The following is a 12,755-nucleotide window of genomic DNA, read 5'->3' as shown; positions in this document are numbered from 1 at the left end:
GGGGGTTAGGTTTAGGGGGACAGGGTGTTAGGGTGTTAGGGTTAGGGGGTTAGGGTTAGAGGGTTAGGATTTTATCTGTCTTAATGTTTTTATTTTTAACTGTTTATACGTGTGTTTTATCTGTTTAACAGATTTTGTGTAAAGCACTTTAAATTGCCCTGTTGCTGCAGATAAAGATGCCTAACTTTCCATAATGTTAAAACAATGTTAACAATGTTAACAATGTTAAAACAATTTAAATAAATTAAAGGACGGAGCTACCGTTAACGTTACATCGCAGCTTGTTCCGCCCCTGCCGTCAGGCGGTCTCTTAATGCTGGACTGATTTAACCCTCGTGTTGTCGTCCTGTCGACCAACGTTTAGTTTTTCTGGGTCAGAATTTGGAGTTTAAACCTCCTTGAGACACTTTTGTCACTTTTCCCAAAGTTTGGGACATTTTTTTTTTGTTTTTTAAGGTTTTGAAGCTTTATCTGACATTTGTTGTCACTTTTTGACGTTTTATAACTTTTTCCGGAGTTCTTTTTCACTTTTAACCCTGTCTTTGTCGATTATTTCTGCCTTTTTTGGGACGTTTTTGTGGTTTTTCTTTACATTTCTGTCACTTTTTTCAGTCTTCTTGAATCTTTTTTTTTCTTAAAATGCTATGAAATTAAGTAAAACACCCAAATTCAATGAAAATAGTGAACTGATCGGTTATTTAACTCGTGAGGAGCGTCGTGTTGAACCATCCACCTTTTTTTTATTTTTATTTTTTTTTAGAATTTGTTTGAAGGAAACCCAAATTTCTGATTTAGAAACTTTTTGAAAAGGGGTCAAATTTGACTCCGAGGACCACAGGAGGGTTAAAGATTGTCATAGATAGATAGATAGATAGATAGATAGATAGATAGATAGATGTTTATTGACAGTTACAAAGCACAGAATATAAATATAAATGAAATACTAGGAAAAATATACATACATTCATACAACATACATGAAATATTAATATGGATAAAGTAAAAAGAACAAATATTGGAATATGTACAGGATGGGGAAACAAAAATGTGCAACTGCTTAAATAATATGCTAAAATGTTAAAATGTATGCTACATGTAAATGTAAATAAACCAATTGTGCAGGTTGCATTAGTGCAGTCGTGTGGTGTCCAAAAGTCTCACCTAGCACCCAGAGATGACATGTTAAAATGTGGTATGAAAAACAGAGAAAAACAGGGTCCAGGTTGAAGAGAAATACCTAAGTAACCCTTTCAAGGTCATGTTTGAATTCCCTGTTTTCTAACTGATTAATGGATCACTGGTTTGGGCCCTCTGACTCTGCGTGTGGTCCCTGCAGGGTGCGATGGCCGCCACCTACCTGGCGCTCAGCAGGAACGTCCCCCCGGTCCTGGAGCCGGTGGGCTGCTCCACTCTGGCCCAGCGGCGGGGGCTGAAGAAGATCACCTCCACCGCTCTGTGACCTTTAAAACCTCCCTCGCCTCCTTTAACTCTGACCTCGATCTGACCTCCGCCGGACCCTCCTCCTCCTCTTCCCCCTCTTCTCTCTGTCCGGTCCGGGGGGGACAGGCTACTGACGGACCCAGGAATTGCTAACGCCAAATAGGAAGACCGAGACCACCGCCCCCGCTGACATCCCTGCCCTCTGTCCCGCACCTTAACGGACTCTTCTCGGCTTTAGCGCCACTCATCAACACCTGGACCGCGCCGGACTGAAAACCGGTTCCTGTCTTTTTCTTCGGACAATCAGCGCCGCCTCGAAGACCCGGACCCCGAGCACGCATCGGGGGGGGGGGGGGGGGGGACAAAGTACTGTATTTATTTACTTCAAACGGGGGAGATCTGAACATAGGAACACAGTAATCTAATGTATGCATTTAAAGAGATAGGATCATTGTTGTTACACTGTCTTCGTGGTTCTGCGGCGCTGTTGGTCCAGTATTTAAACCTCTAGTAGCCTCTGAGATCACGGCGGGTTCGGAGCAGCCTCGGCTTTAAATCGTCGCTTTGCAGAACAAGACAAATCTAGACGGTGGGGAAGGGAAGTCCGACAACAAGCTTTTACTCAAATGGACGTTCTCACTCGAGGTTTTTGGGGATACAGAACGGTCTCTCGGGAGCATGCTTTTGTTTTGAAAGTGTTTATTTTAACTCAGTGTTTAACCCTTCAGGTGCGAAGACACAGCAAACGTCCTGATTGGTTTGTCTCAACATTTTGCTCATTAATCTAGAAGTCTAGAAATTAATTTTGGGGAAAGCAAATCAAGCTTTGGTCCCGACGGGTTTTCGGATGAGACCGACGATATCCTTCAGATAGGAGAAGAAGAAAAACATCAACATGGAGCTGTGTAGGTTCCTCGCCGTGATTTAGAGAGTCAGAGAAAGCCGCGGGGAACTTAACTCGCCTATCTCGTCCGAAAAAAGACAATCTGAGAACGAATATTAATAAAAACCAAGCGGATTCTGCCTTTAAAACTGCACAAGGCAACTCTGCGTGTTGCGGCGCCCTCCGGTGGGTTTGACCTCTTCTTGTCGACACCTGCGAGCTGAAACTACTCCGTGCAAAAACCAGAGATGGAAGAAGTACTCTCATCTTTTACTATAAAGTAAAATTAGCAATACAGCAATGCAGAAATACTCATCTAGCACAATCCATTCATGTGTAAGTATCACTTTAATGTAATGCTGCGTGCTATTTTAGTTCATAATATATCAGTAATTTATTTGATAACTTACATTTGTGTTAATTATCTGAAGCACTTAAAGCGTTAAGATACAGTACATGTTGTATGTAAGTGTACAAGTAGTAGAAAATGGTGTGTATGTCAAATAGTACTTGGATATTTTCCATCTCTGGCGACACCAGTGACAATCAAAAGCCTCGTTCAGGCCGATAAAACAAGGTTTCTCCGTGTTTTTGTGTTCCTTGTGCAGCTTTAAGACACGCCGGTGAACTTAAACGCCATTTTTAACACGCTACGGCTACGAGAACTTCACACCTTGTCGTCATCCTCGTTTCACCTGAACAACAAGACGACCTAGTTACCTGACAGGCTGTTGGGAATTAAACAGAAAACAGAGCTTCCTGCTTCCACCGACGAACCCTCGAACCGGGACGTGATCTTCTTCCGTCCGAGCCGTCTGATCACGCCGAGCCGAACTCTAACTGTACACATCAACGAGCAACTCAGGTTTCTAAGAATCAAGACAATGCAGTTTGTTTGTTTTTTAAATATTTTGTCCTGCGGGAGAGATATGTACATAAACATAAAATAAGCACACAGATGTACAGATGTGAGCGGGGACGCGCCGAGGCGATTATCAGACATGCAGAAGAGTTGCAGCCCAAAACCGGACGGATCCATCACGTCCCGTTTGTTTCCGTTTCCACGTCTTGTTTTTGGGTCGAACTCTTCGTGAGGCATGATTTCACGTAACGATGTTTAACGTGTTTGTGATTTGGAGGATTTTTCTGTCGGCACGACCCCTTTAAAAAGAAAAACACTTCAGGAGACACATCAGTGGCGAAATTAACTTAATGAAACCAATCAAAAAAAAACACACACTGGATACTACATTCCCCATAATGCAACAGTGTCTTTCTTTAGACTCTCTGTGACTTCTTCGTGTCGTCCAACCTCGCCACTCGTCCAGTTTGTAACCAGACTTTCTGTCAAAAAAGGTTTAGGAAAACCAGTCGTAGTCGGAGAGTTTTGGTTTTATTTCTACATGTTTTAGTTTTTTTTACGTCTTTCTGCGACACAACACAGTAAAAGTAAGATACTATTTCAAGTGTTGTGTTTCACATAAAACGTGAAATTTGTCCACAAGCGAGCATAAAGTTCAGTTTTATTAATGGACCATGTAAAGTAGGTAATTTAAAGAAACCTTATGGAAATGATGGTGAATGTCTTTAGATTATCCAGAGTTGTTTTTTAAACTCATGAACATAACAAAGTGAACTCGTTCACCTCGTTCGCCTCGAGGTGAAGGCTGAAATCTAAAAACCAGGACAAATAAAAACCTAAAACCTTTCTTCTAGGACCTGTTCTGGATCTTTGAACCAAATCACACGATCGTCCTCAGCGGATAGAGTTGGGATTTTATCTTCCGAGCACCTTCAGTGGCTCTAAAGTTGACTTGTTGTTCACTTTTCCTTCAAGTTACAACCCTCAAAAATCTCCCGTTTTGTTCCCGGAGATCCGAAAAACGCTTTTCCCCGGGAAGACCCAGTTTGTAACGCGGCTTCCTCTGGGCCAACAACATTTATTTAAAGGAAAACCCTCCGAACACTAAAGTGTAACAACTGAGCTAACGCCATCTGCAGATGGAGGCGGTGTGATAAGAGCCCAAAAGGTCCAGAACAGCTACTGGGGGACACTCGTGGTTGTTATTGTAATCCGGTACTCGCTAAATGTCCTTTGAAAAGCTAGTTGCAATGTACCAATTATCGATCCATTCGTCTAAACTCTCGTTTACATTTCACAGCAGGACACAGTTTCTAGTTTCACTACAACTGAAACTAACCCAACTACAAAACGTCTTTCAGGGGAACTCTTGCAGAATTTAATCACAAAGGACTGACCTTCATTTCGTGGTGAACTGGCCCTTTAATTACAACACAAAACCAAATGAAAAGTTGTAAAATAATCTCTTCGGAAAAGCGTCTTTTGTGTGGATCTGGACAAGTTGCACGCAGATGTTTAGATAACGGTGTGTGTGTGTGTGTGTGTGTGTGTGTGTGTGTGTGTGTGTGTGTGTGTGTGTGTGTGTGTGAAGACCAAACTCTCTCCTGCATCCTTTAAAACTCCCGTAACGTCTCTGCGAATGATCGAAACCTGCTTCCTCCCTCTCGGCATCTGAATGTCCGTCCAACGTAAAAGGGACACGACTTTAACTGCTGAGACAAAAACAAGTCCTAGATTTTCTTTGTTTTATATGTTACATGAAATATATAAATGTTGTTTGCCTCGTCTATTGATGTACAGCTCTGGGATAAAGTATGAATGTAAAAGGAATCTTTCTGTAATGATGAACTGGGGAATAGCTTTCTTCTTCTCTCTCTCTCTCTCTCTTCCTCCTCTCCTCTGATTGGTCAGCGGTCGCCCTGCTGCTACGCCAGCTCTCTCTTTTTGTACCTGCAGTGAGAGTTGGACTTTCTATTAAAAATAATAAAAACTGATAATCAGCTGATGATGCATGCCGACTCAGAAACTCTGTCTTTAAATGCCAAATTCACCCGAATAATGAAAAAAAAAAAGAAGATATTCTTACTTTGTTCCTATCATATGAAGGAATAATGTTGGTTTTGTTGTTTCTTGCTCACAAATTCATGTAAAGTGGTGTTTTTATGAAGTGATGGAAGAAGTGCTCTTGCTAAAGATGCAGTAGGTAAGACTTATAAATCATATTTACTAATACCAACCCTGTAGTTAGACGTACATGAAGCAGGAAAACTGCTCCTCTGGCTCCACCTGCAGTGTATTTGCTAATTTTTTTGCAGACACACACTCAGTTTTCCATTCTCTGTGCTGATGCTAAATATTAGTTTGTGCGGACAAATGAAAACACATTTTACAGACACCGATTTTAAAGTGAGCGAAATAACTCGAGGTGAAGAGGAATACGCGATATTTCCCTTTTTTAATGAATTATGAAAATAAAACACGAAGATAACGTTGCAAAGCAAATGAAATCGCTAGAACAAAGAATTAAAAAAACAACAACAGATGGCCGTTACAAAGATGTCGTTACAAATACTTTCATTTAAAAAAAGAAAAACACTTCTAAATGCTTAAAAAAAATCGGAACCTGGCAATCGGAAGCTTGAAATGTCCTTGGACACACTGGGGTGTGTGTGTGTGTGTGTGTGTGTGTGTGTGTGTGTGTGTGTGTGTGTGTGTGTGTGTGTTTTGAGCCGTTAAGAATGGAACAGTCCATTTGCTTTTATCTGTTTCTGCATCCGTTTCTGGACAAGTTGCACGCATATGTTTGATAGTGTGTGTGTGTGTGTGTGTGTGTGTGTGTGTGTGTGTGTGTGTGTGTGTGTGTGTGTGTGTGTGTGTGTGTGTGTGTGTGTGTGTGTGTGTGAAGACTTAATATTTTTGGTGATTTTAGCACCTATGTTATACTTTTTATCCCGCTGACTGCAAAATACTTGTTATAATCCAACGTCACCAAACCATCTCGACATATAGCATGTTGTCTTAAATCCTCGGTGGGTTTTTTAAATCCACCTTTTGGGCTCTTACACATGTTTTCACATTAAAATGGAACAGCTGTTAATATAATGCTGAATTTGCTGTGTTTAACACATGGTTCCCAATCTAATCTGCTAACCCTAACTCTAACCTGCCAGCAGGCTTAACAACTTTTCAAGGGGAAACACTGACGTTCACCTCTTTATGTACCCATTAGTTTATTTTTTAGTTAAATGTTTAACTTCCACTTTGAATGCTTTGACTTTAAAGTGATTTCTCCCTAAAATACCCCTAAAAAGTCGTATGGAGGCTAATAACACTAACGGTAATATTAATACTGAGATAATTTTCTTACAGCTAAAATGGTGAAAAACCTGCAGATGTTTAAAGATGAATAAAAGAAAGCTGAAAACAGGAAGTTTTCTTTCAGAATAAAAGCAGACTTCAAACCAGCGACATCTGAACATCCCCGCTTTAAATGATCCCGTGTGTGAGCTCTCTCTCTCACTCACACACACACACACACACACACACACACACACACACACACACACACACACACACACACACACACACACACACACACACACACACACACACCCCTTTGGCATCCTGAGTCTTATTTACATTGGCAACCATTTTATGGACATTTTTTCTAACAAAAAAACCCCGAAACATCAGGTTCCAGCTTCTCTAAAGTTCGTCTCGGTTAAAAATGATTCTGAACTTTTGAGTTTTTAATGTTTTCCGTTGGTCAAACAGAAGATTTAAAGACGTCCCCGTAACAGGATTTTTTTCAGTATTTTCCGACTTTATCGACACTTTAATTTAATTTAGTGTCGAATCATCGTGGGACACTTTCCAGATAGAAAGCGGGTCCAGACCTCACTCAGTAATTCAGGGAGAGTCGTATTGGTCCTTTCATCCGACTCTCAGCGAGAAAGAGAATCAGCAGAAGTCCCAAAATGTCAAACTAATCCTTTTTTTTTACACCAAGCTTTCCTTCGATCGGCGTGGAGACCGCGTTAACCCAACTGTGTTTCCTCCACGATGACGATGCTAAAAAGGTAGACGACTCAACCGAACTGCACGAGTTACGGACAACTCGAGGCAGATTTTGCGATTTAAAAAAAAAACCAAATAATACAAATACAAATAAACAGTCAAAAGATGCTTAAAAGTCAGACATGTCTGACAAAAAAAAAGACTTCACAACAACAGACAGAACTACAACGAAACCGCGTCAGAAGTCGGAGTCGTCTGTGGCGGAGTTGTCGCCGTTGGCGGAGACTCCGAGCATCTGCGGGGGGGTTTCCCCAACCTCCTCCACCTCCACCTCCTCCACCTCCACCTCCAACTCCTCCTCCTCCTCCACCTGCTGCTGCTTCTTCTTGTCGTGGTTCTTGATGTGAATGAGCAGACCCCTCTCAGTCATTTCGTAGATCTGACACTTGGCGCAGTGGTGTGGCGACACGCCCACGTGCCTGAACTGGTCGGCCAGGTAGGTCACGACGGACTGGAAGCCTTTGTTACAGATGTGGCAGCGAGGGACGACGCCCGGGTGCTCCGTCTCCAGGTGACTCCTCAGACCCCACCGAGACCCTTTGTACCCCCTCTTCCCCGCCTCCGCCGGGCAGAGGTGGCAGGTGAACACGGCGGCCTTGTTGGCGTGGCGTTTCGTGTGCCGGTCCAGTTCGATCTGGGTGCGAACCGAGCGCTGGCACGGCACGCAGAAGAACCTCTTGTTGGTGTCCAGGTTGTGCATGTGCTTCAAATGCACGGCCAGACCCGAGCCCCTCTTGAAGAACTTGCCGGGCGGTGGGCACAGCGTGCACACCAGCCGACTCGGACCCACGCCCGAGTTCACCCCCATCACGTCGCTGTAGTGCTCCCCGAGCTCCAGCACGCTCTTATTGCTCAGGACCTCCTCCTCTTTTTCCTCCTCCGCGATCAGCTTCCTCTTGTGCCTCGCGCCGGGTCTCGGCCTCGGCGCTACGGACGGTTTGGGCAACACGGGTGGTGGAGATCTGGCGCTCTCTCCCCCCGCCACGGGGTGCGTTATTATCGGCTTTTTGGACGGGAGCGATTTGTCCACAGACATCGTGAACTGGTAGCTCTCTCCTTCCTCTTCGGGATTTGAATACTCGATGACGTAAACGCCGTCTTCTTCTTCCTCTTCCTCCGCCGCGGGCACCAAGTACTCCATCTCATACTGCGCGGTGTCTTTTACCTTCCCCCCGTCTTGACACTGTTCCTCCTTAATGTGTGTGTCGTCTATTCTCACCACTGTTATCTGGTCCATCCCGCCTGCGCCGTCCCAGTTTCCATTTCCGGACACAACTGAAGAAGACGTTGCTTTTCCCGCAGTCCCGCCTCCGACCGCCGGGCGTTCAGAAGACGTCTAACACAAGAAAAACAAGGGGTTTTAAAATGTTTTGGAGGGACCAGATTCATTCACGGTCATCAGAATACACCTTTAATTGTGTAAAAACCATTGTTTTCTGTTTTCAAGGGGTTTTAGTGAGATACCAGCGTGTCACCCCACTGCTGCACCACGTCTCAGCTCTATAAGATGGCTGAGGGGGGTCTGAGTACAATTAATATACCCCCCCCCCCCCCCCCCCCCCCCACACACACACACACACACACACCCTTCAACAAAACCTATTATTAAACAAGCTTAGGTTTTTTTTAAAAGTGACAAATGAATCAGAAAGTGTCAAAAACATGTTCATTTTCACCTAATTTTGACCTGAAAGGACAAGTTCATGGTTAACGGGAAGACAAGACAGGGGTTAAAGGCCTGTTTTTGGTAGTTTTTGGTGTCTGCGATCTTTTTTAACGCAATTCGGTGATGACGTCACGTTGGGGAGAGAAAACTCGGTCCAGCCCTAAAACTACGGTAACTGACTGGGGAGAGGAAGAGGGGGAAAGAACCAATAACAACACGTGCAATGGCCCGCAGCCATATAACGTCCAACCTGTGAGACGTGAGAGGGCAAATGACGGGCTAGTCTACGAACAGCAGTGCATTCAATAACACTTTTTCCACTGTCAGTGAATGGCAACGAGTGAAGATTTCTTTAGATCTAGTGACAGTGATCCTGTCATTAGTACAGTTATCTAGATCTATAAATAGAAGGCATCGTGCTAGCTATGGACTAACGTGCCAGTCCCACCTGAAGATTATCCCTAATTAAATCTTTCCCCCCGCGTTGCAAACACAATTCTGATTAGATAGTCCACGTTTTGATGGCAGCCTACTAGCTCCAGTAACCAGATCTTTTCCTAGTGTTTTAGCTAGTCTGTAGTCCGCTAGTCCGTCTGTGTCGCTGTGTTTGGCACGTGCTTGTGTGGGCAGTGCCGTCCCATGGACAACGCAGTGGAGCGCTGGTGCTGTCGGGAAGTGCGTTCACAGATTGTGTGACTGTTAGCTAGATTGTCAACATCGGCACGAGGCTCACCGTAGCCGGCTCTCTTTTTCGGCGGGCAGCACCGACCTTGGTGCTTCTCGGTCTCGGGGCGGGGCGAGCAGAGAGGGGCGTGTGCACAGACGGCACGGCGGTCGGAATAAGCCGCGCCCGGCTCTTCCACCCGAGACAAACCATATTGACATCCCCCCTTTCGTAGTCCTCCTTCCTGAAATGCGCGCTGCAGATCTTCGAGTTCTTGGTTATGGCCGCCATTGAAAAATTTGGCCGCCTAACACGGACAAATTGAACCCACTGTCCGAGGGTTGCCTTGTCATTTGTAGGGAAGCCGTGGACCCTGTGTCCTGTTTGGTTGGTGTTTATACACCCAGCGCAAACACAGCTGTTCACCATGCTCAACTATCTACCTACCCACCTACAGATAGCTAGCTAGACCAGTATGCTAGCTAAATCAATCTATCTATCTATCTATCTATCTATCTACCTACCTACCTACCTACCTACCTACCTACCACCCTAACCTATAGCTAGCTAGCTAGACCAGTATGCTAGCTATATCTATCTATCTATCTATCTATCTATTTATCTACCTCCCTAACCTACAGCTAGCTAGCCAGCTATACCAGTATGCTGGCTTAGTCTATCTATCTAGCTATCTACCTCCCTAACCTACAGCTAGCTAGCCAGCTAGACCAGTATGTTGGCTAAATCTACCTATCTATCTACCAGTACTAGACCAGTATGCTAGCTGTATCTATCCAGCTCTCTCTCTAAATATACATATCTATCAATACTGTCTATCCATCTATATGTCTAGGCTATCTATGTAACTATGTATTATCTATAATAAGCGCTATCTACTGCTGAACACTCTTATTTACACTGTTATTGCTCTCGTTGCTCTCAATGGTCTCTCTAGGCGCGCTGGTCTAGCGTCTCCCAACGTGACGTCATGCAATGCATTGTGGGGGAAAGGCAAACCACTGTAAAATAGTCCCTTCTTTATTATTATTTTTTTGTTTTGTGATACCCATCAACATCATATACAGTGGATGACAGTTTAAATGTTTATAGCCAACAATCAATATGCGCAAATTCGTTGTTAAATTAAACCTGCAACGTGGGCTTTAAAAGAAAGGTCATATAAAAAAGGTTAAAAAAAAAACACATGTTGACACATTGCAACCCTTCTAATCTGGTAAAACCTCCTTTCATACCAAGACCAGCATATTTAATATATTCTTCCAGAGAGCAGCAGCAAGACTTCTTCTGTTTTAAATAAATATTCACTCACCAAGATGCTGCTGCTGGAGTCAGCCATCACAGCTCCCTAAACAACACTGCAGCTAGCTAGCTAGCTAGCAACAACGTAGCTAACGTGACTGCAAGGTACAGCCGAAAAAATATATATTTATTTTAACTTTGAACCACTTTGCAATGTGTACGTTGAAACGCACATCTGAATGTTTAGAAAAAGCAGATAGTAAAGCTTTTACTCTCAACCAGCTGGCTAGCTCCCCCAAAATGTCTATTTTTTTTCTGGGGAAATAAAAACAACAACAGCGCATCGGAGCCGCTTCCGCCTCCTGGCGGCGCGGAGGGATACAGCGCCTCCGCTCCCTGGTGGCGCGGAGGGATACAGCGCCTCCGCTCCCTGGTGGCGCGGAGGGATACAGCGCTCCCGCTCCCTGGTGGCGCGAAGGGATAAAGCGCCTCCGCTCTCTAGCGGTGCGGAGGGATACAGCGCTAACCCAAAGACCCTTGTGCTGTCCTCCCGGGGACATTTTTGTCCGTTTTTCAGAGTTTTTAAAAAAGGTTTTCACCAACACCACCTTACTACCACTAGTTTTTTGTGGTCAATAACACTCACTTATATAGAATTTGAGTGTTAAAAAAAGCAGAAATTATGAATTATTTTTGATTAATAGGTCAAATTTGAGCCAAGGACAACAGGAGGGTTAATAATAACACTAATAATCATTTATACTTTATTAACCCTTACACACACAATTACACACACATGCTCAGTACCTACACATGCACGAATGGAAAGATGTCATGTTATTGTAAATAAAAACAAGAGTACATAATACACATTTAATCAAATTAAATATACTTAAGGGAGTGATCCCCTTCAGGGAGTCAATGTAAACAGTCCTCAATTAGATTTCTTTGTACCCAAACAAATACATCATAGCATCACACATCATGTATAGTTTGAGACTCTACCGTGGTCTTTTCTTCTAGCAGATTCTATTAATTACAATAATAATAAATAATAATACAGATCAACAATTTGCTCTTGTGAAGCCCTTGCTTGAGACTTGCTATATTAAATAAATGCAGTCTTTTGTTAATATCTTAGTTTTTCTTAATATGGTGGATAATATTTAGCTTTACTTCATTTATTTTTATTTATCATTTAATTATTTGAAAACACAAAAAAAGAAAACGTATTATTATTATTATTATTATTATTATTATTATTATTATTATTTTTGAGTCGTCCTCCATACCAGCTGGGGGCGGTAATGCGCAAAATGGCCGTTTGCCAACCGTCATAGAAGACTGTCTTTCCGTGCGCATGCGTACACCGGTGCATCGAATCAGCGGTGACTTGCTAGGTTCTAGCGTAGCGTTCAGTCAATATAGACTCGTGCTTTTAGCCGACTGTCGTACACAGTTATTGTTTAAACCGTGAGTCGTTTATACCGACCGGGACTAACGTGACCGAGGCGTGAAGGAACATGCCCAAAAATAAAGGTAAGAGCCTGGGGGGGACGTGTGTTTTGGTGTTGTTAGCCGTCTGTCGAGCCCGCCGTAACGGCACACGCAGTGAAAACGTGACACCGAACAGCTAACGCTAGTTAGCATCCCGGACGAGTCCTTTTAACAGCTGGCAACGGTGTCTCCGTGTAACCTAGTCCCTAAACAACACGTCTGCTTAGGTCATCGTTAACCTAGCTTAGCCCAGTGAAAGTTGTTTAACGCTTTGTGACTGCCAGTCAGCTAATATCAACAATAAGTGGCACTTTAGCTAATCCCGTTGATAGCTGACACAGCTAGCTAGCTAACTAGCTAGCTAACTAGCTAGTTAACTAGCTAGTTGCTAGGCAAACCCCACCCG

The 12,755-nt window shown here is 43.6% G+C and overlaps 3 protein-coding genes across 5 annotated transcripts in view; 2 read left to right on the top strand and 1 right to left on the bottom strand.

The window, feature by feature from the left end:
• Positions 1-1,790, top strand: part of LOC117937627 (ribosomal protein S6 kinase alpha-3) — a 14,766-nt gene extending 12,976 nt beyond the window's left edge. For both annotated transcript variants that reach the window (XM_034861708.1, XM_034861707.1), the window contains exon 14: positions 1,337-1,790. In XM_034861708.1, the coding sequence (XP_034717599.1) occupies positions 1,337-1,459 (123 nt within the window). In that variant the 3' untranslated portion in view covers positions 1,460-1,790. The remainder of the gene's footprint in view (positions 1-1,336) is intronic.
• Positions 1,791-7,093: 5,303 nt separating this feature from the next.
• si:dkey-226l10.6 (zinc finger protein 878) lies at positions 7,094-11,233 on the bottom strand. 2 transcript variants are annotated; one of them, XM_034861712.1, is made up of 3 exons: positions 10,923-11,233; positions 7,556-8,598; positions 7,094-7,518 (listed from the first exon to the last, which is right to left on the bottom strand). In XM_034861712.1, exons 1-3 carry the CDS (start codon positions 10,947-10,949, stop codon positions 7,425-7,427), a joined length of 1,164 nt encoding a protein of 387 aa, XP_034717603.1. In that variant the 5' UTR covers positions 10,950-11,233; the 3' UTR covers positions 7,094-7,424. The 2 variants fall into 2 exon arrangements, with proteins under 2 accessions (XP_034717603.1, XP_034717602.1); XM_034861711.1 differs by having other exon boundaries at positions 7,094-8,598.
• Positions 11,234-12,180: 947 nt separating this feature from the next.
• Positions 12,181-12,755, top strand: part of eif1axb (eukaryotic translation initiation factor 1A X-linked b) — a 9,144-nt gene continuing 8,569 nt past the window's right edge. The window contains exon 1 of the mRNA XM_034861723.1: positions 12,181-12,391. Within this exon, the coding sequence (XP_034717614.1) occupies positions 12,376-12,391 (16 nt within the window). The 5' untranslated portion in view covers positions 12,181-12,375. The remainder of the gene's footprint in view (positions 12,392-12,755) is intronic.

This window comes from Etheostoma cragini, chromosome 22 (assembly GCF_013103735.1).
Source record: "Etheostoma cragini isolate CJK2018 chromosome 22, CSU_Ecrag_1.0, whole genome shotgun sequence".
Classification (NCBI taxonomy): Eukaryota; Metazoa; Chordata; class Actinopteri; order Perciformes; family Percidae; genus Etheostoma; species Etheostoma cragini.
This window is presented reverse-complemented; position numbering and strand designations above follow the sequence as displayed.